Source organism: Pinus tabuliformis, chromosome 3_2, assembly GCF_031772625.1.
Source record: "Pinus tabuliformis cultivar Carrire ecotype Pingquan chromosome 3_2, CPIR1, whole genome shotgun sequence".
Taxonomy (NCBI): domain Eukaryota; kingdom Viridiplantae; phylum Streptophyta; class Pinopsida; order Pinales; family Pinaceae; genus Pinus; species Pinus tabuliformis.
This window is the reverse complement of record NC_142302.1, coordinates 379999804-380027268: the sequence shown is the minus strand read 5'-3', so window position 1 is coordinate 380027268 and position 27465 is coordinate 379999804. Positions and strand designations below refer to the sequence as shown.

The 27465-nt window shown below is 42.8% G+C and overlaps 1 protein-coding gene across 3 annotated transcripts in view; it reads right to left on the bottom strand.

The window, feature by feature from the left end:
* LOC149181004 (two pore calcium channel protein 1-like) overlaps positions 1–27465 on the bottom strand; it is a 534602-nt gene that overhangs the window by 418856 nt on the left and 88281 nt on the right. For all 3 annotated transcript variants that reach the window (XM_089416403.1, XM_089416401.1, XM_089416402.1), the window contains exons 6-7: positions 24075–24135; positions 23588–23754 (exon numbers count right to left, since the gene is read on the bottom strand). In XM_089416403.1, the coding sequence (XP_089272529.1) occupies positions 23588–23754; positions 24075–24135 (228 nt within the window). The remainder of the gene's footprint in view (positions 1–23587; positions 23755–24074; positions 24136–27465) is intronic.

The following is a 27465-nucleotide window of genomic DNA, read 5'->3' as shown; positions in this document are numbered from 1 at the left end:
GCAGCTATCTGAGGGTTTTATTATTATGCAGTTTATGAATACAATCTGGGTGCCAAAACCGGCTCACTCAACAGAGAATAATCTCGACAGTAGTACCTCTCTACTCGGAAGCAGATATTCCGGCTGAAACCCTAGATAAACACTCCAACAACTCCCAGCTCCAATCTTCCCCACGAAAACCCCAGTGTCAACCTCTAGGGATTGCGTCAGCCCTTTCTGGCCTAGCGTCTGCCTAGCGTCACCCTAGCTCGCCCCGCGTCAGCCTATAGAGGTACTACGTCAGCCCTTAGAGCCTCTGCATCACCCATGTTGGCTCTCTGAGGCACTGCGCAGCTCCTGGCGGCCTCTACGTGAGCCCTAGTTGGGTCTGTGTGAACCTCTGGCTGGCTCTGCATCCCTCTCTCCCGGCTTCAGCGCTGATCCTCCCAATACTATCTCTGCCTCTCTGCTTCTGTATTCACTGCCCCTCGGCTGCAACTCTGATCACTCCTTCGATTTCCTCAGCAAGCCCAGCCCCAAAAAATCGAAATCTTGATCAACTCAGTGTGTTCTCCAAGTGACCCTCAAGCCTCCTCTTATACTTTTCTCATTGACAAATCAAGGGCCGAGATTACGTCCCTAATCAACGGCTAAGATTAACTTTGGCTTGATCCATAACTTTTCGACCCTTCTAACACAATTTTATATTAATTCACATTAATATTTTATTTTCCCTAAGTTTAGACTGAGGGACTCCATTAAAAATATTAATTATTTTAATATCTCCAAAACTGTTTAGAATCTGCCCAAACCATTTCTGGGTATTGGAGATCTCATGTGCTTTAGCCTCTCCACTAATTTTTGTGGCTAGAGCACATCCGATGCTACCCCAAATCAACACTGGGAAAGGTCATATTCCTGACTTTTCGAGAACGACTAGGAGTCGTTAAGAGGCCCCCTTATGAGGGTCATGTATGATGCATACATTGAGCTCTAGGAGCTCCAGGGGGCTTGGGGTACTTCTTGGAGCGACGAGCGACCATAGGGTGACTCGCCCTCCCCTAGTGGTGCGCTATGTACAGGGTGAATGGTTCAACCTTCCTCTGTGATACCCCGTGGCAACATGTAGGCAGGATGAGTGGTTCATCCTTCTCCTACCGAGACATCCTACCCATGCAGTCTAGGACTCATGGGAAAAACCTCTCATCTGGCCAATGAGTAGGGAAATGAGTATAGGGACCATAGTAGTACCAATGGATGCATCGTGTATCTACCGTACTCCCTATGCTAGGATGACATTGATCTGGGATCAATTGGAACTGACTTCGAGTCAGTAAGAGTGATATAACTCACTCTCTTTTATCTGGGATGACTTCGGGTCAATAGAGGATGGCATGATATATTCTCGATCATTTCTTCTTCTTCATAGTTCAACGGAGTAGAGTCCAGCAATGTAGGGCAGTGCATTTGATATCAGAGATAGTACCAATAGACAGATGGACTAGCAAATGGAGTTCTTCCTATGTTAGGTCCCATCCTAGTTGAGAGGGAGTGTTAAAATTGGCAACTAGGGCCAAACTCCATGTGGGTCACCTCATTTATGGCAGCTGATATTTTTTTTGGATTCCTCTCATCGAGAGATGTAGGATTGATCTAACGATCATTCGATTCCGACATGTATTCACGGAAATATGAATTTATTTGTATTTCTTGACAATTTGTCAAGGTCGGCCAGCAAGTAAAACAGTGATTTTCGCCCCCAACTTATCCTCCACAATTCATATAAAAGGAAGAGACCTTGTGGCATTATTCCACTCATCTCACCACATGTATTCTCTCTCTCCTATGCATTAGAAGAGCATCTCTCTCTCACACGTGTGGCTGAAAGGAGGACGCAGATTTCTGGTTAGGGAAGCGTTGACTTGGGTTGACCTAGCTGCAGGTGGGTAGATTGGACAGCGTTGACCAGCGTGGAGGCTTTCTTGACTGCGGTTTGGGTTGGGCAGCCTCTCCTAGGCTAGCTACATTTCTGTTCAGCGTTTTTGACCAGGTTTGACCACTCTTTGACCTGCGTTGACTATCAAAGAACTGCCGCAGGTTTGACCAGATGTTGACTATAGTTTGACTAAGTATTGTGGACTGTTTTGGGCTGCCTATGCTTATTGTTGGAGACCGAGTTCTCCTAGGTTGACTTGAACACATTTGGGAGTTGTTTGACCAACCTTGTCATTGTTAGTTAAGGTGTTATTGTTGCTGTTGTAAAATCACAAATTTGTGATATTGTACTATCTCTCTCTCTCTGCTGAATTATTGAAGAATATAGAAGAATTGATCAAAGGGTTTCCCCGCATTGGGGTTTGTCCCTGGCTGGTGCCACATCTTGTGTCTCTTGTCTTGGCTTGTCTTCTGTTGTTTACATTTATGTTCTATCTGCATTTTATTATCATATTGATGTGATTGCAATTCTGGAATTTAATATTGGGCTAATAAGAAGATTTGAAGTAAATTGCTCTTAAGCATAGAACATACCATAATTTAAGATATTAGCATACTTTGGCAGGGGTTTGTCGAGGGAGGTGGCATTGGCAGGCCACTAGATGGTGCCTTGTATGGAGTCGGGGACTCTTCACTTTTGTGTGGGGCCCAAAAGACGCAGAGGAGCAGAGTAGTGGTGGCATCACTGCTGACATATAGGGAGAATCATTTCTCGAATCCCTCAAGGAGGATTTGGAGGGAAGATCCATTCATCGGCGAGGATAGTGATGCGATGGTGGAGGTGATGATACTGATCGGGTGTGGCCTGACACCTAGAGACATAACTCTAGGCCATCACATCCAGGGATGTGTGGGAGCATCTAGAGTTGAGCAGTGGTCTACAGGTGGGCATGGAGATGCATGGTGGTGTGTTGTAGTGTGTTGGACTGTGTTGTGGAGTGGGAGTGCCTCACATCGCATTGAGTACATGCAGGGAGTGACAGGTGCAGTGACACAAGCAGGAAGCAGGACGGTAAGGGATGGCATAGTTGTAGCCGAGGGTATCCAGCAGTGTACAGGGGTAGGTCGCGGTGTACAGTGGCATGTCCAGGAGTACTGGGATGATCAGTAGTATGCAGTGGCGTATGGTGTTGCACATAAAGGTCTTGGAGTGTTTCCTCCAGCAACACCCATGGACGAATATACTGGGCATACCTTTGGGTGTAGTTCACCCATGATCAAGGGGGGCACAGATGAGCGATACTTGATGGTATCCGCGGGGACTCACATGCCTGACCCTCTTCTACATCACTTACAAGAATGGGCGATCTAGTTTTTGTCCTTTGACACTCTGGGCACGAAGTTCGAACAGCAGGGGACAGAGAGCTCACCCAAGATATTTGGATGACACTTGGTGCAATAGAGGGGGGACTTCTCAGTGGGGGCGTCGATTCGGTGCGCAAGTTGACAGCCATAGGTCGAGGGATGAGGTGATCACTGATAGGGATGGCATATCATTCATCATTGATCCTATGCTTGAGGAGCTGGTCATAGGGGAGGCATGTGTCACTCTCTCCACAGGGCATGTTTGGACCATGCATAAGCAGAGGATACCGTGTACGGCTAAGACAGTTGTCCAGTATATATCCGAGTTCCCGACATTGTATCAGCACATTCTCCACGGGGTAGGTAGTCGAACCAGTGGCGATGGTTGGCAGGAGCACGATGGATCCACATACACTGAGTCGATTGCACGTATCAGATACCCATCTATTGGTCACATTCAGGGGGTAGCTATTTGGCACACGTGGTTTCCAATGGTTGTCAGTACTACACAGTGGCAGGCACAGGACAGTTTAGCATGTCTTAGATTAGTTCATGACGTATGAAGCCTATATATGGGTGGCATGCAGGGACTAGAGATAAGGGCCAGAGGGATTCCATCGATTGTCAGGGCTATGCCACAGCAAGTATGGCTATGGGATGAAGGGATTCAGTTGATCGATAGATCACTCGTGATGAGCGGAGTCGTGGCAGAGAGTGATATAGTTCACTATTGGGATGACGCATGGGGGTTCACAAAGGGTTTCATCATATGGGGAAGCAGACATTCTTTGTTGCTGCACAAATTCAGAGTTAGATTTGGATGGGTAGGCCTTGGCGCCATGGAGATGCCCAGGCAGGATGTGTCTTGCCTCTTTCAGTGTTCCACCATCGAGTTCCAAGAGAGGAGGATACTATCTGTCCACGATGGGGAGTATGACATAGTCAGAGTAGCGCAATGTCAGCATGGTGGCACCACTCTGGGACTAGCAGGGAATCGAGGCCTCACAGATCTTCACAGCTCAAAAATCTTTAGGGATGCACCAGCTACTGCAGGGGGAGATCATACAAATCTTCCATTGGGCTTTAGCGAGTCACTGATGGAGCAAGGGACTTCTGATACTACCACCGGGCATGATAGGGAGTGGAGCGAGGGGAGCTTCATGTTGGACAGGATAGCCTGGGATCCTGGTATTGAAGGATTCTTTCATATCATCATAGTGCTGAGGTCAGGGGCGATTCGGTGGCACATCTAGGACCCTGGCACATGTAGTGACAGTGGGGAGCACCAGTTAGAGAGAATGCTCGTTCAGGCATTGCTTGAGGACAAGCGATTTTTGGTGCATTGGAGTAGCTTGCCGAATGAGGATGCTACTTGGGAGGGCAGCACATACTTGAGCTTCCAGCACTAAAGTTTCTTGGGGACAGGGAACATTTGGGAGGGGAGGATTGTCATGTCCCTTCCTAAATTAATTTGGAACAAGACTAATTATTGCATTTTGGGGCCAATTTTGGAGATAGTGGGGCCTATTCGATTTTTATTAGGAGATTAGACTTGGGAAAAGTTATTTCGTTGTGGTTAAATTACACATGGGGGCCACCCACACTAGGGAAATATGCACTATGTAGTTCAGGTTGCATGAAGGTGGTTAAGTTTTGCATGTAGGTGGTTAAGTGAGGGCCCACGATGGAGGTAAAATTGGAGGGAAAAGTGCTCCACGAAATCTATATAAGGAAGGTAGCTCTCCTCATTTCATTCATCTTATTGGAGTATATCAATTTCTCTTTGGTTGCTCGAGTTGCTTAGCCGAGTCACTAGCTATTTAGCACGAGTTCTTCAGGCGAAGAGCTCACCCTTTCTTCGGGGGACTTCAAGTGCCACCCTAGGAAGGTTTTCTTCATTTCTTCAGGAGGAGGATCACATTGTGATTCCCAGCAATAGCATTCCCTTCCAGGTTGTGCATATTACTGGGGGGACACAGTGGAGAGGAGGTTGAGTTCATTGGTGGTGCTTAGCAGTGGAGATTTGATGTGAGATTTTCCGAAGAGGAGGCTAGGGAGTATTGTCAACATCTAGGAGAGTTTGGGAGCTAATTGAGCTTTTGGCTTGGCAATGTGACTTTCGCACTACCTGGGCCAACGCAGAGGCAGTGTGTGGGAGTTCATTTGGTGGGAAGAGTATTAGTGCTTGAGGCTGAGATTTGCTGTGGAGGTTAGAGGATATATTTGGATTGGTGTTTGCTTCCATTTCAGAGCTTGGAGGAGGACTATGTGGTCATTCCTTGGAAGCCATATTTCTGGAGTTGTTTGGAGGGCGTGGGCCACAGAAGAGGTCGAATTTTGGAAGTCAAAATCCAGCCAAACCATTTCCGGGTTTTGCTAGGTTTTTGACAAAGATCCCAAATATAAAGTTTCAAAATTTTTTGAGCACCAGAGGTGGGGTTTTCAACCGTATATTTGCAGTAGACAGTGTAGAATTGTTGGGGATTACACAGTGCCTTTGGGGGTCGATTTTGGCAAGTCCAAAGCAGGCCAAATTGTTTCTGGGTTTTTGTGGGTTTTGGCCAAGGAGTTTGTGGCTGAATTTTCATCACTTTCTGAGCACCGGAGGCAGGGTTTCTTGCAGCTCCTTTCCAGCCAGCAGTTGTAGTTACTAGGAGACAGCGCAGAGCATTAGAGGAGCAATTATTTCCAGCATTGAGATTATTGTTTGACACCTGGGTTCTATCAAGCTTGCCCTTGAGGCAAGCCCAGGTGCATTTTCCGCACTATTGTAATTGCTCCACTCCATTAATAAAATGGCTCAGCTGATTTTCATTTTTGTTGTGTATTGAGCATTTGTTGTTCGTTTAATTTTTTTGTGTATGAATCACATTTTGTTTTGTATATCACTATTTGTTTAAGTTTGGAACATTACAGAGTACTGCCAAAATCTACAAGTATATTGACATTTTTGCCTCTTATGAGTCCTTTGAGATTTAGGGTTTTAGGGCATAATCTCCTCATCATGTTTGTTGGTGGTGTAATAAGATTAATGCTCCTTCTTGGAGACTGGTTTCTCTTCTTTCGAAGATGTGGTGGAACATATTTTGCAGTTGCTTGTTGTTCTTGATCTTTTGGACAGTTGTTATTTTCATCATGGTTTTTCTAGTCACATGAAATTGCGGCTAATGACAGTTCCTCAAAATCTGAATCTTCACTATGTGACAATGATTTCTTCATCACGTTCTTGTACTTCAACTTGCTTCGTAGTGTAGGGATGTGTCTTCACATTTATATCCTAGAGTAATGTTCCTAAGTAGGAATATGAATGATATTTAAACAAATAAATAGTTTAACAGCATAAAATTAAAAACAGGCATTACACATCCATGGAAACACTGTAAATCTGGAACTGCTGAGCCATATATTATAAAATCTGAGAGAAATGGGTACAATATAGATGTAGTGGTGCACTTGGGCTTGTCTCAGGGACAAGCTGGACTAAACCTAGGTAATGGAATAGCTGAGATGATGGTCATTCAGTTGTTGTACCACTTGCAATGTGTTGTCCCTGCAACACTGTTGATATGCTAACTTCAACCTGCTAGAATGTGCCCAAAAACCGCCCAGAAAATTATATCCTTTCATCCTTAGACTCCTTGGGCAAAACCTAGAAAAACCCAGAAGGAAATTTCTCTAATTTTGTCTTTTGATTTTCAGCCTCCTTGGAGCCTCTCTCTAGCTGCTTTAGCGAAATTCGACTTGCCGAAAACATCTTGCAAATCCCTCTGAAAATACCCCTAGAACGTTGGGTTCACCTGTACTGACTAACTCCTTGCTCCCCGAATGACCCTTGGTCCGGATGACTGCTCTCCCAGCACCACGAGTTTGCTGCTATAGTGGCCTCTGTGCAACACCTCTGTCCAGAATTTCGACTGACTGTTGCGTTGGTCTAGCTAGCTGCTACTCCAACAGAGTTGCCTTTTCTATGCTGCCTCCTCAACTCTCGGCTCTCCCAGCAAGTTGTGAATCCCTTTGCTGGTCTATTCTCGGCTCTCCCAACAAGCTGTGAATCCCCCTTGCTGATTTCCAACTCCTACATGTTCTCTGGCTGCCCAGGAATACACAGTTTCCTCCCTGCGCTGATGGCTGAAGTGTGTGACTGTACCGGACTCCCTTAAAACCCCTATGTAACAGCCTCCCTAGGGCGGGCACGGATGGTCCCCCGAAGTAGAGGTTGAATCTTCCCTGCAAAAGACTCATGGCTAAACAGCTGGTAGACTCGCTAAGCAGCAAAGCGTACAAAGGTAAGTTTGTTTGTCAAAATGATCAGAATGCCCTCCAAAATGAGAGTTGATCTCTCTTTATAACTCCTTGGGCCCCCTTAGCCTCATGTGGGCCCCTCCATCCACTAGCTCGAATTCCCTCCAACGTAATCCTTGGCCAAGTTTGAATTATGCATGTGGTGGCCCCCACATTCCACTAGTTGCCAAAAATAAATCGAATTGCCTTAGTGTAATATTCCTAACCCGGAATATTCCTCAAACCCCAACAAAAACTCCAACCAAATATGTGCAAATGATATAATAATCCAGAAGTGATAAAATAACAGTAGAACAGCATATAATAATGTAAACCGGAAATATAAGCAGATACACAAGAAATGCAGTGAGAAATGCTAAGCCATTTTATTATACTGAGCAATAAATGAGTACAAGAGGTGATTAGACAGATGGCACCTCGACTTGCACAAGGCAAGTGAAGAAATACTCTCAGAATGACAAGAATGGCCTCTCTGTGTGGATGTTGCTGCTAGAAAACAAATGATGATTTGGGGCTGCTCCCCTCCTCGGAAAAAGCTGAAACTCTGGATTCGGGCTCTACTCAAGAAACCCAGAAAAACCCAGAAAGCTTTCCTGGAATGGCCTCACACTGATCTGCGTCCCAGCTGCTGGAAAACTGTCATGCTGCTGCTGCTACTGGAAATCGAATGAGGATTTGGGGCTGCTCCCCTCCTCAGAAAAGGTTGAAACTCTGGAATCGGACTCTACTCAAAAAAACCCAGAAAAACCCAGAAAGCTTTTCTGAAATGGCCGACCCCTGAAAATCACCCCCTTGGGGTTCTGCGCAGTTCCTCAAAGACGCTGATGAAACTGCTGCTGAAATGCTAATGAATCTACTGCTGGAATGCCAATGGAAATACCTTGCCCAAGCAGGCACTCGAAGTCCCTCGGGGCTAAGGGTGAGATCTCCGAACGGAGACACTCAATGCACTAAACAGTGCTGCAGACTAGCTAAACAGCCAGCGTGCTCTAAGTCGAAATAACTATCACAAATGCTCATAACCAGAATGATCCCTAATGAGGGGGTTTCTCTCTATTTTATAGCCTCTGTCTCTCACAATCCCTAGGCTCACTTTCTCCTGCGTGATCCCCTTCTTGCCATGTGTCCTTCCCTCCTGCGCAGTCCCTCCATGGGTTTGCGTGGGCCCCATTTCTGCATCCCCCTTTGGCCCCCTTGGTTCCCCCTTCCTCACTTTTTATTTACAAATAACTATAGAAGGCAAAAATCTAACAAAATCGAATATTTCAATTAACCATAGCTAATTAGGAATATTACAGTCTCCCCCGGCAAAATGTTGCTTGTCCTCAAGCAACTGAAGTGATGGATGTTGTAAGATCTCCTCACTCTCCCAAGTGGCATCCTCATCCGGCAAATTCTTCCACCTCACCAAGAATTCTCGGACCGTCCTGCTCCGCAACCGTCTCTCCCTAGAGTCAATGATAGCCTCCGACTACAATACCAAATGCCCCTCATCATCCATGGGTGGTAGCTCATCCGTCACGGTCACCTGCTGCCCCAATGCCTTCTTCAGGCATGATACATGAAAAATGTTATGAATCTTGCTGCCTTGGGGCAGCTCCAACTCATATGCAACCTGTCCAATCCTGCGTATCACCCTGTATGGCCCATAAAAGCGGGGCTTGAGCTTCTCAGCCCCCTTCTGCTTCAGCGATGACTGTCGGTATGGCTGTAATCGTAGGTAGACCATGTCCCCTACCTCGAACTGCCTCTCCACCCGACCCCTGTCGGCATACAGCTTCTGCTGGTTCTGCGCTGTAGCCATGTTATCCTTGAGAGCTCGGAGGATATCCTGACTCTCTTGGATCCAAATCTTGGCTCTAGGAGCCCTGCTATCACCAAACATCACGTCGACAAAAGATAAAGGATGATACCCATATAAGGCATAGAATGGTGACATACCAATGGACATGTGATGCGAAGTATTGTAGCAGTACTCCCCCAGATGCAGCCACTTCAGCCATGCTCGCTGCTGCCCACTGACATAGTTACGCAAGTAGCCCTCTAGCCACTTGTTAACTATCTTCGTCTGTCCGTTTGTCTGTGGGTGATAGCTGGTACTCAGTGACAACTCCGTCCCCACCAATCGAAAAAGCTCCTACCAAAACCCGCCCTTGAAACGGCTGTCCCTGTCACTAGCGATGGTCTTAGGAAGACCATATACCCTGAAGATCTCCCTAAAGAACAGCTCGGCCACTTGTGTTGCTGTATAATGTGCGGATATGGCAAAGAAATGTGCATACTTTGTCAGTCGATCAACGACGACAAAGATACAATCCTTGCCCTGTACCATGGGCAACCCTGTGATGAAATCCATCGAAATACTCTCCCATTTCCCCTCTGGAATGGGAAGAGGCTGCAATAATCCTGCGGGATGGCTCATCTCTCCCTTGTTCCTCTGGGAAACATCGCACTCCCGGATGTGTTGGAGTACGTCCTCCTTGAGGCCCTTCCATGAGAACCTCTCCCTAATGGCCATGTAGGTTTTGGTAAAACCCTGATGTCCTGCCAATGGAGAATCATGTGATGCCTGAAGTATCTTCTTCTTGAGCTGAGACCCCTCAATCAAGAAGATCCGGTCCCTGTAGTAGATGATCTCATCGACCACCCTATACCTGTCATCTGCCACCTGCCCATCTAGAACCTCACATGCAAATCTGTCCTTGGAGTACTCTACTAAGAGTCGAGCCCTCCAATCTGTATCCAAGCTCATAAGAGACAACGTGGTTGGTCTACGTGAAAGGGCATCTGCTACCACGTTGTTCTTACCTTTGACATACTCAATGTCAAAGTCATATGCTTGGATCTTACTGATCCACTTCTGCTACCTCTCTTGTAGCTGCTTCTGCTCCAAAAAGAACTTAAGGCTGTTGTGATCAGTCCTCACCCTGAACCTATTGCCTACCAAATACTGTCGGTACTTAGCCAATGCATGCATGATGACTAGCATCTCCTTGTCGTATATGGAATACAACCTCTCGTGCGGAAGGAGCTTCCGGCTCTCAAATGCTATAGGGTGACCTCCCTGCATCAATACTGCGCCGATCCCCTCTCCCGACGCATCACACTCCAAAACAAATGGCTGCGTGAAATCTGGCAATGCAAGCAACTCCTGGATAGCCCGCTCTATGTCTCCCTTTCGGAAGACTGCCTCCATCCGATGAGCCAAGACAGTCTGAGGCGGATATGTGTGCTGTCCCCATATCTTCTCATGCCTCCCTGTCTTCTCATCATCCCACTCCATCTCCAGGGTCTTCCAATCTGTCGTGGCCTTCCCTAGAGTGATAAGCCACTGAACACCCAGTATCATGTTGGTGTCCAAAATATCGACCACGAAAAAGTGGTTAGTTAATGTGTAGGTGCCCATTGTCACTGAAAGCTCTGGAACATAACGAGCACACGTCATGGTCTGATCTCCTGGGACCAAGACTGAAAACCCATCGAAGCTCTCTGTCTATATACCTCTCTGCTCAACCATCTGGGCATCGATGAAGTTGTGGGTTGCCCCACTATCAACCAAAACTGATACGCGTTGGCCACGTACTGTCCCTCGTACGCGTAGCGTCAGATACTTGGGAACTCCCCGCAATGCTGCAAGGGCCCCTCCGGTGGGTGCAAAAGATGCACCACCTACTGCTGGTGGTGGAGGTGGCAAAGGTCCCTGTATGGCATGGCTATCTCCTGCCTCCACATCCTCCTCGTCATCCTCTTCTCCACTGCTCTCAGAGAAGACCTCAATAAAATGTGCTTTACCAGCAGCACATCTATGTCCTAGTGCCCATGGCTCCTGACAAGTGAAGCACAACCGCTTCTTCTTTAGCTCCCTCCTGGCATCATCGTCAAGTTGTACTCGTCTTGGATTCCCCTTTGGAGGTGGAATCCTCACATCCTTCCCCTTAGACTAGAAAGTTTGTCTCTGGGGGTAAAGTGTCCGGGTCCTGGGTAAGACATCCTGTAAGTCCCAGGTCCTGCTGATAGCGTCTTGGAGCGTAGCTAGTCTAGTGGATCAGACAAGACCCCAAAGTGGCTCTGCTAACCCGTCAACATACATATAGACCCTCCATGCCATGGAGAGGTCTTGCACCATCACGGAGACCCTCAAGAAATCTGCAATGTAGGTCTCTGGGCTCCCTGTCTGTTTGAGCCTCGTCAGCTCAACAAAATGCTGCTCTAGATCCCTCCAATCAAATCGCTCCATCAGTCTCCTGGTAAACTCGGCATATGACGTCACTGTGGAGTGCCCCAATGTAACCATCCCATGAAACTACCAATCCTGGGCCTCGCCATCCAAATGCAACATTGCCACCTTGATGGCCTCTACCTCTGACATCTGGTTAAGCTAGAAATAAATGTCCAGCTTCTCCACCCAAGACTTTTCCGAACTATTTGATGAGCCATCAAACGTAGGCAAGTGGAATCTGCTCGTTGCACGGTGGGTGTCGCCATCATGGTAATGCCGGTACCCTCTGTGATGATCGCGGGGTCTGCTATCCCGCTGGAGCTGAACAAAATCTCTGAATGAGAGGGCTTCCCTGAACTCCTGCCCATAGGCCTGGTACTCTGCAAAATAATCGCCCATATGTCCGGGCTCTACCTCCTGCTAGGCTGCGGCCCCCGTGTCTACTCCTAAGAAGGTGGGCATGGTAGAGCGTGTAGGGGCATGTGAGGCCCCCTGCTGCGTAGTATCACGTTGCTCTGGCAAGTGATGGGATGCACCTGATCCCTCACCGATCTGAAAAACTCGTGGGCTCTCCCGCTGTCTAGCCTCTACTGCCGTGAATCTCTGCCCCATCACCTCAATTTTCCTTGACAGATCCTGCACTGATTTGAGCATATCCGCAAATCTCTTCCCGACCTCATCTGCCATCTGCTCTGCGTCCACTACTGGCCCTCTCTGTTCTGCGTCTACCACAGGAACACAATCTCCCTCTCCGTAGGTATTTTCCAACCTACGCCTAGTGTCTCTGTATCTCTGACCTCAGTAACAGATATAGGGTTTTTCCCCCGGTGTCATAGATTGCTAGCTCCACAGGCTAAGCCAGATCTATGCTCTGATACCACTGTAATATTCCTAACCCGGAATATTCCTCAAACCCCAGCAAAAACTCCAACCAAATATGTGCAAATGATATAATAACCCAGAAGTGATAAAATAACAGTAGAACAGCATATAATAATGTAAACCGGAAATATAAGCAGATACACAAGAAATGCAACGAGAAATGCTAAGCCATTTTATTATACTGAGCAATAAATGAGTACAAGAGGTGATTAGACAGATGGCACCTCGACTTGCACAAGGCAAGTGAAGAAATACTCTCAGAATGACAAGAATGGCCTCTCTGCGTGGATGCTGCTGCTAGAAAACAAATGATGATTTGGGGCTGCTCCCCTCCTCGGAAAAAGCTGAAACTCTGGATTCAGGCTCTACTCAAGAAACCCAGAAAGCTTTCCTGGAATGGCCTCACACTGATCTGCGTCCCAGCTGCTGGAAAACTGTCGTGCTGCTGCTACTACTGGAAATCGAATGAGGATTTGGGGCTGCTCCCCTCCTCAAAAAAGGCTGAAACTTTGGAATCGGACTCTACTCAAAAAACCCAGAAAAACCCAGAAAGCTTTTCTGAAATGGCCGACCCCTGAAAATCACCCCCTTGAGGTTCTGCGCAGTTCCTCAAAGACACTGATGAAACTGCTGCTGAAACGCTGATGAATCTACTGCTGGAATTCCAATGGAGATACATTGCCCGAGCAGGCACTCAAAGTCCCCCGGGGCTAAGGGTGAGATCTCCGAACGGAGACACTCAATGCACTAAACAGTGTTGCAGACTAGCTAAACAGCCAGCGTGCTCTAAGTCGAAATGACTATCACAAATGCTCATAACCAGAATGATCCCAAATGAGGGGGTTCCTCTCTATTTTATAGCCTCTGCCTCTCACAATCCCTAGGCTCACTTTCTCCTGCGTGATCCCCTTCTTGCCATGTGTTCCTTCCCTCCTGCGCAGTCCCTCCATGTGTCTGCGTGGGCCCCATTTCTGCGTCCCCCTTTGGCCCCCTTGGTTCCCCCTTAAGTCACAACGTTGTGCTACCTAGGAAGTGACTTTTTATTCTAAAGTGAGTTATGTTTCCCCTTCCTCACTTTTTATTTACAAATAACTATAGAAGGCAAAAATCGAACAAAATCGAATATTCCAATTAGCCATAGCTAATTAGGAATATTACATATAGTTCCTAAGTTTTTGCGTGTGGGGTCCTGCTCCTAAACCGAAAATGCTGCCAAAATTGTGTTGCTGCATCCTGTGACTAATTCATTTGAGAAGGGACATGACACTTGGCGTCCATTTTTCTCCACATTTGCGACAATTATTTTTCTTTTTTATTATTCATTACTTGAGGTGTTTGATTCCTTCTCGACTTCATAAGTATATAACTTCTTGTTAAGGTATTTGTGTCCTAAAGTCCAATTGTCCCCACAATACCTACATTTGTTTGTTTCCTTTTTTCCCGAGTATTGTTGTTGGTCTTCATTTTCCTTGAATGATGACATTCTGAACTTATGTTTTTGCTCAGTAATTTTTGCAGCATGTCTAGCTTCTTCGATAGTTTTAGGTTTGTATAATTTTAATTCTACACGGATATATTCCTTAAATCCACATCTATACATTTTTAGCAATTCTTCATCAGAAAATCCTCTATCTTACAGCTAATACTTCCCATTTATGGGTGTATTCCCTTACAAACTTTTTTTGCTTGAGATGAATGAATTTTTTGTAAATATCATCTTCTTCTTTGTCATGAAACCTTTTTAGCAGGGCATCCACAAAAAATTTCCAAAGGAATGAGCGAGCTTCACATTTGTTGGACCACTATAGAAACCAATCATATGCTTCAACTTCCAAGTTGTTGGATGCCCTCAGAAATGGCCTCCATTTTATTAACCCACAGAATATCGCCTCTATTATCTTTACCATCGTACTTAGGTAATTCTCTTTACATTCGTTGGCAGTCTTTTTTGGAAATTTTGTATAGTACTAACTTCCTTGGAAGTGTATTTGTGGCATTTGCGAAATTTCATGATTTGAAAAATCTTCTCCTTCTGGAGTCTGGGAACTTTGTGTTGGTTCTTGAGCAATTAAGCAGTTAAACACTGAGTTAAATCCTCCCATTAATTGGATCTGTATGCCTAGCAACATTCTCTCAATGTTATTTGCTTTTTTAATATCACTTGTCATTCCTTCTTGAGTCGCAATTAGCCTATTTTGGCCCTCTCCAAATTCTTCCTACTTCTTTTCAACATTGTCAAGGCGACGTCATACTTTATCAAGTTCCTTCTGAAATTTTTTTGAATTGGCATTGTCATTATTACTCCTCATTTTGTTCCTTTTTCTTGGTGAAACCATTTTTTTTAAATAGTAGTATTTTTTCTTTGAATTATATATATATATATATATAGTAATAGGATTATTAACCTTGTATATACAATTATATAGTCAAATATATAATTAAATTATATAGTGATTATATAAATATTAATTAATTATATAATTACAAAATTATATAAGAAATTAATAAAATTATATAATGACTATATAACAATATAACATTGTAACTATATATATATATATATATATATATATATATATATATATATATATTATGATTAATTTATCAATGTTTAATTTTCCAAACAGCGGCTTCTCCCGATGGCGACTCCAGTTCAAACGCGGTGACAGTTCGAGGCATTTAATGGTGGCAGGGTTGTCGGAGTGGGAAGTAAGAGACAACGGAATGTGGTCAGAACGGGGCGATAGAGATATAGGGATAAGGACGCAAGCGTGTAATGTCCCTTCCTAAATATTTTCTAAGGCAAAGAAACCAATTTTGTAAATTTTGTCAATTTTGGTCTAAAGGCAAATTTTGGAGGCAAAACTTAGGAAAAGTGAGTCGAAGAGCTTTCAGTGGAATGTGGGGGCCACCCACCCACAAATGATACACAACACTTAGTAGGTAATTTGAATTTCCTAAGGGAGGTCGAAAATCAAAGGAGGGACCCACATGAGACCAAGGGCCAGCAAGTATAAATACATGGAGAGAAGCATCATTTGGGGCTTTTGACATTTTGATATCTGATTGTCACTCTAGTTGTTTAGCTGAGTTACAAGTGTTGCTTAGCACAAGAGCTTCCCAAGGAGTAAAGCTCAACCTTTCTTCAGTGGACCTTGAGTGCCACCCTAGGAAGGATTTACCTTGCTTTGGAGGCTAGGAGAGAGACATCAAGCAGGTACACGCTGTTCTAGTTCAGCTGGGACACAGAAGGAGAAGCCACGCAGTCAGTGGGGAGGATTGGTGTGGGAATTGGGGTCTCTATTGCTGCAGGGGTGTTTCTTGGTTAGATTCTAGCCAAAGCTAGAAGATTTCAAGAGGAAAAGGGAGACCCTCACTACTGTACGAATTGCTGGAATGTGGTACTGCGTCATCCTCTACAGGTCTGCGCAGTCCTTCTTGGGTGTTGGTTGTCTGGAGTGTCGGTTGGAGGATTTAGGAGTTGAGTTGCTGGGATTTCATTTGGAGGATGATTGTGGGGAGATTGCTAGCATTTTGGGGCAACAAACATCAGTTTCTGCTATAGGTGGAGTTTTCTGGTTTTGGAGGGGGACTAAGCTATTTGGGGCCAAATTTGGAGGGTCAGAACTAGAGCAAACCTTTTTTAGGTTTTTTGGGTTTTTGGCAAGGATCACAACCCCAAATTTACAGAATTTTTTGGGCAGTTTTAAGGGCCAAGTCAACCAGCAGTGTAGAAAAACTAGGTCAATGCAGCTTTCTGGAGGGACAAACTATTGCAGCAGTTGGGCATTGAGACATTGATCACCTAGGACTTTTAGCTTTCCTTGAGCAAGCCCAGGTGCACTCCTTCCAATTTTTATTGTACTCCAGCATTTTACATTAATAAAATTGGCCATTTTGGTGTTCTAGAGCATTTTTTGTTTATGGGTCTTTGCTGAAATTTGTTTGTGTTGTTATTTTTGTGCATGTCTTTGATTATCATTGTAAAATTTCTATTTGGAACATTACAAAGCGGCGGCAATGAGAGCTGACAGTGATGAGTCAATGTGGTGGTGGTTGTTAGAGATGCTATGACACAAATAGGGAGCAATGAAGTTGTGTGGTTGCAGGTGCAGACAATTGACTAACAGATAGAACGATAGGAACAGGGTAGCGGAGAGAATCACAGACAGGTGAGGGTCTTCGACAGGCAGTAGGCGGTAGGGAAAAAAGGCAGCAAGGGAGACAGCGGTTGTAATATCCCCAATTTTGTGAGCATGGGAATTTTGCCCAATTTTGGTAATATTAATTAAAAGGGGCAACTAGTATTTTGGAGAAAGGTGGCAAGTATTATTTTATTGCAGATTGGCGAAAAATTATTATTTTATTAAAATGGTGGAAAAAGTAACTAAGTGGAAAATGGCCCCCACCAATAAAATAATATTAAAAGGAGTCTAGAAGGTTGGAGAGAAAATATAGGAGGAGGGACTCATTTTGTGGATCATCCTTTGACTATTACACTTAACACTTCATCTTCTCTTGGAGTTGTTTAGCGCAAGGGTAGTGTTGTTTAGCACAAAAATTCTAGGCAGGATTCCACCCCATCTTCGGAGGACTTCGAGTGCCTCCCTAGTTGGGAATTCGGGGAGTCCATTGTTGGGCATTCATAGAGCTTCATTGACAGCAATATTTCCAGCTCTGTGTATTTTCCGAGCATGGAGGCAATTTTCATTATTCATTGTGGTCCAACAAACAACGAGTTGGAATCTAGGTTATTTGCAGGAGGATTTTCCTAGTTGGAGTTGGAATTTTGTGGTGATTTTGCAAAAACAAAGAGCAACAAATCTGTAGGACGAAATTATCTTCACTTGGGGTTTCTGACTTAGCCTGCGCAAGGGAAGAAGGGAGAAGAATTGTGGAGAGATAAGTGTCAGAGATTGGAGGTAAACCTCAAGAGAGAATTTAGCCAGTAGTATATTTGGGCATAATTCCATAATATCAAACTGTGGGGCGTTTTCTAGCCAGATGTGGCGATTTGCACTTGTTGGGGGCTCATCGAGGGTCGGTGGATTCATCCCAAACTCTTTTTGGGTTTTTGTAGGTTTGATGAGAGGAGTTTGGGGTTAATTTCATAGAATTTTTTGGGTAGTATTTCTGGCAGAAATCAGTGTTCTAGTTAGCAACCAGCCACAGGAATTATTAGAGAAGGGCGTCTGGGACCATTTCCACCACTTGGGTCCGTGAGATTTTTCTGGGTTATTCTGGGTTCCTTGTGAGGAGGCTCTAGTTAATTTCCTAGAATTTTCTAAGTAGTTTAGAGGGTCGAAACACCAATTCCATTTCAGCCAACGGCAGCAGAATTTACTGGGCCAACACAGAGACTTGGGGAGAGCAGTTTCCAGCACTTGGGCAACTCCATTTTCACTTGGGACTTGACTAGCTTGTTGTAGCAAGCCTAGGTTCCTCTTCTTCATTTATATGGACCTTCTTTTCTCAGTTAATAAAATGGCTCAGCTCTTGGTACAATTTCTAGTGTAATTTGTCATTTTGTTGTGTGTTAGTTTTATGATTACATGTTTATGTTTTATTTGTTGTTATCACTTAATATTTCTCACTTGGAATATTACACCGGTGTTCACAGCGGAAGGAAACAGTGGGAACAATTATGAAAACTGAGACATAATAACAAGCATAGGCGGGAGGATCGGTGCTCTAATACCACTGTAAGAGACAAAACACCAATATGTGAAGTAATTGTGTGTAGAATTTTGTAAGTGTTACAATTATTGAATAGAATTTGAATGGTAGTTTACATCCCCTCGGATGGTGTGCCTAAATAGGCATTGATTGGTCACGAGGGTTGATTGGTCATGCCTTTTCACCTTTCATTGACATAATTAATTTTTATTAATGTTAATTAATTAATTATATTATTATTTTTTTATGAATTATTTATTCATAACAAGAGACACACAGAATGACTTTATCAGAGGTTGTTCCAGGCTTGATGTCAAAGGATCTGCGTAAGCACTGCACAGAGGGTCCAAGATGACAAGTTTTCTGAGGCAGAGTTGTGTCGAGGTTTGTTGTTGAGGAAGGGAAATTCCCTTAGATAATTTTGGCCAGATTTTCTTACTGTTTGGATTGCCAGTTGGGCATCCATAGATTATTATAAAAACCCTCAATCGCTGCACCTATTTTCCAAAGTTGGATTTTTCCAAGGAAAATTGTGCAAAAAATAACTATGTTAATTATTGCATGTGTCCTAATATTTTCTCAGTTTCCAGTGCTATTTTTCTTCTGCGGTTTATTTGTGAAGAAAACAGTGTGAATTATTTGATATTTGTCGTAGCAAATAAATTGTTAAATAATTTCTAGTTGTTGTGATAGATGAAATTTTCACATGGTATCAGAGCATGAGTGATAAATCGGGAAGCTCAGAAGCAGAGAAGGGAATTCCATTGTTCAGAGGAGTAGCAGGCCAAAATTCTCACAGGTTGCGCAGTACCTTGACTGTTAGTTTTTGTAGCATCGAATGTGTTATAGCCACGAAATTTGGGGAGGCTAGAATACATGAGATCTCCAAAACCCAAAAAGTGTTCGTGGAAATTTCGCCCAAAAGTGTAGATTATTAACCATTTTTTAAATATTTAGTCTAAACTTAGGGAATCTGGTTAATTAATTAGTATTAATTGAGATAAGGTGAGAATCATCTAGAAACTCACAGATTGATCCAGAGATGATCTTAGCCATTGATTAATTTTAATCTTGGTCGTTGGTGCTCCAACAGTGGATTATAAGAGGAGATCGATGTGGTGATGGAGAACACACCAGTGCAGATACTCAGTTGCCCAGGAAGTTCGATTTTCTCAGTAGCAGTAGCTCAGCAGAGAAGATAGGGTCAGAGGGTGAGTAGCAGGTGGAAGAGGAGGGTAGCAACATTCTGGAAGGAAGGTTTCCAATTCCCAGAAGAGGCAAAGGAAGGAAAGTCGAAATTCTCATAGGGTCAACGTAAGCTCTACACGGAGGGTGATGTAGGAGGCTCAGCGCAGAGGCTAGAGAGGTCATTTCAGAGGAAGAAATTAGCTATGGGGTGAGAAAATTCTCACGATAATTTTGCCAGTATTGTTCTTAGATTAGATTGTCAGTTGGGCATCTAAATTATTGTACTCATAATTGTTGTTGAAGAATAATAATAAAACCCTCATCTGCTGCACCGGTTTTCCCACATTGGGTTTTTCCGGGGACAATTTTCCAAAAATAATTGTCAAAATTCTTGTGTGTGTGCTAGAATTTCTCAGTTTTCAGTATTTTATTTTCCGCAGTACTTTTATGGTGAAAATTACAGTTGTGATTTTATTCGTTGTTTGCCGTAGCAAATAAACTACATAATTAAATTTTCAGTTAGAAGAATAATTTCAGTTGTAGCAATAGATAAAAATTTCACATGGTATCAGAGCGCAGTGGATCAGCGAGAGAGCTCAGAAGCGAAGAGAAGGAATTTTCGTTGCTCAGTAAGGGCAGTAGGCCAAAATTCCCAAAGGCAGCACAATTTTTTTGCCAGAAGGTCAAATTGCTTGAGGAAATTCGATTTTTCTGAGAAGGGCAGAAAAATTCGATCCTTCCAGATCGAGTAATTCCAAAGGCAGAGGGAGCAACTCATATTTTCATTGGGCAGATCTCTAGTTGGGCACAAAGGGGTTTTGCAGCAGCTCACTAGTGCAAAATCAATGTCGTGTGAAAGAGCAATAGCACACATATAAATTCTTCAACGTAACCATGGATAGAAGTAACTTTCAGGGGATTTCAGATTTGTCTTCCAGATTGGAGGACGAATTTTCTCATTTATCAGGATCAGCTTCATAGGGTGTCTGGTATATAGATAGTGGAGCATCAACTCACATGACAAGGGTTAGAGAATATTTTTCTAGCAGAGGGTCAGAAGGTTGAGTTTCTAAAGGCAAGTTGTGTCAAGGTTTGCCTGTGGGGTGTGGAAAATTCCTCACTAGATTTTTGCCAATATTTTTCTCTATAGGATTGCCAAATTTCGGCATCTAGTTGTACTCAGAATTTCTCACCACTGCTTAATAATAAAACCCTCAGCTACTGCACTGGTTTTCCCAAGTTGGGTTTTTCCAAGGGCTTTTGTCCAAAAATAATTGTTTTATTTTTATGTATGTCTGCTAGCATTCCTCAACTTCCAGCGATTTATTTTCTTCCACGGTATTTTTATTTTTGAAGGTTGTAGTGTGATTTATTCAATATTTTCCGTAGCAAACAACAAATAAATTATTAAATAAAATTAACAATTAGGAGAATAATTTCCAATTGCTGCAATAGGGTTCCAGTTTGGAATTTTCACACTTTGGTGGTTAACATGGTGACCTTGCAATCGTCAAAGCCACAGTGTCTGCAGTGCCGGAGGCATCAGGTGGTTGGAACACGGGGGGGTATCGTTAATCAAGCCTTTGCTTGCTTCCCATTGGCTTCCATCCCACAACCTACTCTAGAGACTAAGTTCTAAAATAGTTAATAGGGAGGTTACACTTAGAATAGGCATTTAACTTAAAATCAACCAAGATTATGCATTTCACCTAGCTTGTAGGACCTGCACTTCACATAGGATAGTCATTCATCCAAGCAGCGATTATCCATTTCGTTACTTGGCATTTAATTGGTAATAAGCATGAAGTTGACTCCATAAAACACTGGTCTCACAATTCAATCTAATATAATCTTTAAGTCTTGATAAAATTAACCAAGTAGCTAGGCCACTCAGTCATGTCTCCCAGACTCGTTGGTTGCCAACTTGTCCTTCGTCTTCACATTTCCATTGGGACTATCCCCCATAACTTGTTGTTGGGAGACAGCTAGAACGGAGAGGTCAGGGATCAGAGTGACAACCCCCGGCCTGAGTCATTGTCGTAGTGCCTGTACAATGCGAGCGACATGTCTAAAAGCTACCTATGGGTACCCTGCATCATCTCCATGGGTACCATCCAGACAATGTAGTGTACTCCCTCTCCAGCATTGGGACTCCATCAGGTGCTACAAGCCCTCTCTAATCATCCTGAGGATGATCACCCTCATATGGTGTGATGTTCCTTTTTCTGGTATTCCTTATGGCATAGTTAGGATGGACTTTCAGGGATGGAGGCAAACAGGTCACAGGGGCAAGTTTACGTCATCAGTGGGCCTAGGGGCTTTTGGAGACGTTTTATGAGGTCTAGAGGAATTCACTTGCCATATTCCATCATTAGGATTGATTCCGCACAGCTTGCTTCTAGTTCCATTGCATTCTGATAATTCTCGTAAAACGGGGTTATTATTGTACCTAATTCAATTAATTACACCTAAGGTGGCATTCTGAGAGGAATACTTCACTGAACACATTAGTGTAATATTTCATTGGAACCGAAACGAGAATATCTATAGGATGGGATGGTCAGAAGTGATTTTCAATGGCTTGAGGAGGCATGGTGGCCAATTTACCATTTTCCCACATTAAAAATATATTTTAATTGAAATAAAAAGACGGAAATGTGCTCATTGATTAAAATAATAAAATAGGAGGTTCTAGAGGGGCCCGTCAGATCTATAAAAAGAGGAGGAGGCCATTACAGGACATCTTGAATTTGTGCATGTTGTCTTGATAAAAGTTGGAGAACCTAGTTCCCAGCTACTACAGCCCTAGGACAGAAACCCTCGGGTACGTTGTTGAGTGTTGGACGAAAACCTAACGCTTCTTGAGGAGACTTCATCCAAGAGTTTCATAGAGCTTCAGTGATATTGGAGTGAGGACCATTTCAGGTCCTCAATTGTTGCTTCATCATTTTCCAGTTCATTCAGTGCCAGTTGTTGTTAGAGGGAGATTGGAGCCGTTGTGGAGATTTGAGAGATTGGGATCGGCATAGCAGCAGAATATTTGTAGGTCCCCTCAACTATCATCTCTTCTATTTTTTCTCATATATTTCCAGTTTTGCTCTGCATGCTATATTATAATAAATGAAGGTGAGTCATTCCTTGTGCTGCATTCTGATGTTATTTGAGTTTCTGGGTTTACTTCTACAAATTATCAATCTATTTTCCATATTTTATTGATGTTGCCCCTTTGAAGAGGCAAGTAAACATAGTGCCCTATTTTTTATTATCAAAGAGATTTTTTTAGGGTTTCTCTCTCTTTTCTTTTATGTTCCTAGTTTTTGCACTATATTTTATGTGATCACTCTGAAATTTTGGGGTTAAGTATATTACAATATGTGTTGGGAGGAGAGGTATGAATAGTCATTGCATAGATCACTGATTTGTATTCCTTATTATGTATCATTTGATGTATCCTTATGTGAGATAATGTAATATAAATGCCAGTTTTCAAAACAAACAAAAATAACTAAATGAAAACCTTAAGATATGGGAGATAAAGTGGTAAAATATATAACAGTGTTGGAAGAAATCCACAGCTAAGGAATCTGGAAGATCTAAAGCCCAAATGTGAAGTATCTCTGCACTCTGAATTGTTTATAAAGTGTTTGCATCAGTGTTGAAAATATGGTTTCAGGGAATATATCGACAAGGTTCCAGAGAGAAACTCAAACGGAAATATCAGGGAAAATACTGGAAAATATCAGAAAGCATAAAATTGCACCTAAAAAGCTCAGAAACATCAGCAACCTAAAAAACTGGGGAAAATCAGAAATAGCAGGAGAAATCAGAGATATTTGCAACACTGGATTGTATTACATTCTAAGAGAAGTATAAACTTTTAAACTTTATCATGTCAGTGATAGAAACACAAGTCACAGCAACATCAATTATCTGATTAGCTTGAGCACTTACCATAATAGCTTCAGCAAATTTACATGATTTGATAAATACATAATAACAACATAGTTTGCAAATTCAAATAGATTAAGAAAAGAATTATACTTATATGCAGGTATCCAGACATCTGGATTATTTGATGTTGTAAAAAGCACAAACATCTGATACAATGTCTGTCCATAAGATGTGAAGATTTCTTTGCCTTGATTGGTGTCTTCAAACATTATATATGCAACCCAGCTTGAAAATAAAAGAAATAAGAGCAACAGGGCCTGCATGAGAAGGAAATATTGAGTCATATCAAAGCAAACTAGTGGTGCAAAATGGTGCCACAATGTAGTACTTAATTGTTCTCTGTATTTTTTCTAATATGAGTTGCAACATATCTCCCCTCACAGATATAATCTCGGGCAAGTCAAGTAAAGCATTTCCAACTAACAAAATGAGGAAAATATGAGCACAATCATGCCAATAATGAAGCCATCATCTTCACACTATAAATTTACATCTTAAAACACATCAAAATACCAAAAAGAGGGGATTGAATTAGGCAAATAAGAATTTAATGACTTCCTTGAGTAAATAAACTCACCAAAACATCAAGGTAGACTTTCACCATACCAAGTAGTGTCCGAATGCAGTCCCGTAATTCTCTACATTCAACATGTTCATATTCATCAATTGCTATTTGAATATTGCAGGGCATTGTAAAATAAATTTTTAAAAATAATAATGAAAAAAATAATCAGAAGCAACACTTTCATCTCATTAGGAATTATCCAAATAAACAAAATCCTCAATCTGTGTCACGCATCATTTTTAGCAGATTCGAAAGTTAAAATAGATTCTAAAGATATATCACTAAGATCACATACCATATAATAATGACATTTTTGCAAGAAAGAACAGGACCAACATAAGGGAAAAGCCACCCAAACTACAATGTAATACGTTTTTTAAATCTAAGAAGCCTCAATATACATGTATGCTAAGAAAAACATACATTCCTTATACTTTGGAGAATTGCTTTCATTGAATATTCCAGGCTTTAATAACCCCCAGATTGCATTGGGCAATTGAAGGCTTATATTCCAGTTTGATTTCATCAGACTGGTGATTTGATGATTATATTCAGGGTTTTCCATGGTTCAGCAGCTGTACTTTTACACTCTGGTTTATTATCACAAACAGAATTGTATTATCGACTTGTGATGTCTTTTGGAATGGTGTCCAAATCATAAAATTGATGCTCTTGATTTATGGTGAATGAATGATCCTTGAATTTCGTTTGAAATATAACTTTAGGTCATCTTCCAAGCGTTCTTTTTATTTTTTTTGCCACTGGATATATAGGTTTGAGCGGGGTTGCAGGGGAGAGCCACCCCCCCTTGAATCCGCTCCCGAATCGCACTCCGCTCGGGAGCAGATGGGGAGCGACCTCAGGAGCACACTCCCGAATTCACTCCCTGCGGAAGGGAATTTCGGGAGCAGTTGCTCCATGACCACTCCCTTTCACTCCGAGAGCGAAAAATTAAAGGAGGGAGCAGACGGGGAGTGATAGCTCCCGACCGCTCCCTCTAATTTTTCGTTCCCGCCGGCAAAAGGCCGCGAGGCGGACGGGGAGGGAAGGGGAGGGGGAAAAAAGTTAAAAGGCCCTCCTCTCCTCCCATTATTCATCATTTGCCTTTGTGAGAGAGCAAGAGAGAGCTTGGAGCTTGAGGAGCTTGCAAGGGAGATTGGAGATTGGGATTGAAGACCAAAGAGGTAGGATCTACACTATAATCTAGCATTTGTGTTTTTTATATGTTCATTAATAAATGAAAATGTTCTCCTCTCTTTCCCATTCCCATTCCTCCATTTTATTGCAGGCATAAAAATTCAAACATCATGGCTATATGGCTTGGCATTCTCTTGTTGTTGGTTCCTTTTTTGGTTATTATGGTGTTGGAGATTAGGAGGGTTGATCATGATGAAGAGGATGAAGAAGTGGGTTTTAGTGGATTTGATGAAAACCCTGGAGAGGAGAAGTACCTTGGTGAGGAGGAAGAGGAGAGTGGAGATGAGGGCACAAAAACCAAACCAGACCAAACCCCATTGTGGAAATATATTTCTAGGCGTGAAGGAGGGAAAGGGGGTGGAAACACTAAATTTACATGCCTCCATTGCAAAAATACCTACACAAGTTCATACACCTGTGCCAGAAGGCACGTCTGTGGGAAAAGGCTATGGGATGGAGATAAACAAATAGGAATCTGAGCTTCTGTAAGTGTGTCAGCAACACAAAAAGCCAAATACATAAGGGAAGAGGAGGAAGCCCAATACAGATTTAAAAGATCAAAGGGTGTCTTTGAACATAGCCCACAATCACATGCACAAAAAACTCCATCAGCATCCTCCCATGGCAGTGAATATGGAGGCACAGGAACAAACATCTCTTTAATGCGTAGAACCATATCAGATTTCCTTGACGAAGGGTGTAGGAATGATGTGGATTCAAAAATTTACCAATTTCGCTATGCATGTGGGATACCATTCAATGTTCTTCGCTCACCTTATTGGCATGAAATGGTTTCTGCCATTAATGATGCCCCCAAAGGATACAAGATCCCTAGGTACGACAAGGCTAGAACCGTGGGACTTGATCATGAAAAAGAAAAAATAACACATTCTTTGAGTAAAATGACAAATTCTTGGAATGAGCATGGGGTGTCTATTGTATTTGATGGATGGACAAATGTAAAAGGCAAACCATTGATAAGTGTTATTGTTGTGTCTGTTAATGGTGCAATCTTCCTTTCAACATATGATTACTCAAAAAAGTTCAAGACTGCCATCAACATTCTCGAACCATTACCTGAAACAATTGAACATATTGGGCCATACAATGTCATCCAAGTCATCACTGATAATGTTGTTAATTGTAAGGCAACGGGAGCAATTATTGAGGATAGAAACCCCAACATATTTTGGTCTCGGTCTTTAGTTCACACAATGAACCTTTTGATGCATGATATTACTAAGAACAAAAACCATCGATACAAATGGATTGGTGATTTGTACAAGAGAAGCAAAAAAATGATAAAATTTATTACAAATCATAGCAATACACATGGGCTTTTCTGCAGTCACTCAAGATTCGAGTTGTTGAAGATTGCGAAGACTAGATTTGCTAGCTATTACCTCACCTTTAGGCACCTTTTGAAGGTAAGAAATTCATTGGCTAGCATGGTATCAAGTCAACACTGGCAGGTATTAAAGGATAGGGCTCCAACCGCAGTTGACAAGAAAGGTTTTGAATAGGTGGAGGAGACAGCTCTTGATGGTCTGCTTTGGCCACGTGTGAGGGAAGTTTTACAATTCACCAAACCCATTTATAGCATGATTCGTTTTGCAGATATAGATAAACCAGTGATTGGGGAGGTGTCTGAACAAATGGATAGCATGTTGGGGCAAATAAAAGATATTTTTCAGGAAAATGATCCCAACTTGTATACAATGATTCACAATTGTGTGTGCATAGTGGAATAAACTTAATGTTCCACTACATGCCTTGGCGTATATCCTTATGCCAAAATACTACTCTCCATCTTGGTTGGGCCAACCTGCACCTAGGGGTGGGGTTAGGATCAAACCCCATACCGACCCAGAGGTATCTAAAGGATATACTAAAGCATTAGACAAGTTGGTCCCTAACAAGGAGGAGTGTGTTAATCTGCATCTTGAATTAGCCAAATACTTCAGTTGCACTGGTTCCTTTGGTTCTTTGCATGCAATGGAAGATGGCAATAGATTTGATGCTCTCACATGGTGGAAAGCATATGGTGACATGGGACTTTTTCCAAAATTAGCAAAAATAATTCTCTCACAGGTTGTAAATACTTCTTCTGCAGAGAGGTGTTGGAGCACCTACAGCTTCATCCATAATGTGAGAAGAAATAGACTCAATGAAAACTGGGTAGAAAGCTTGGTTTATGTGCACTATA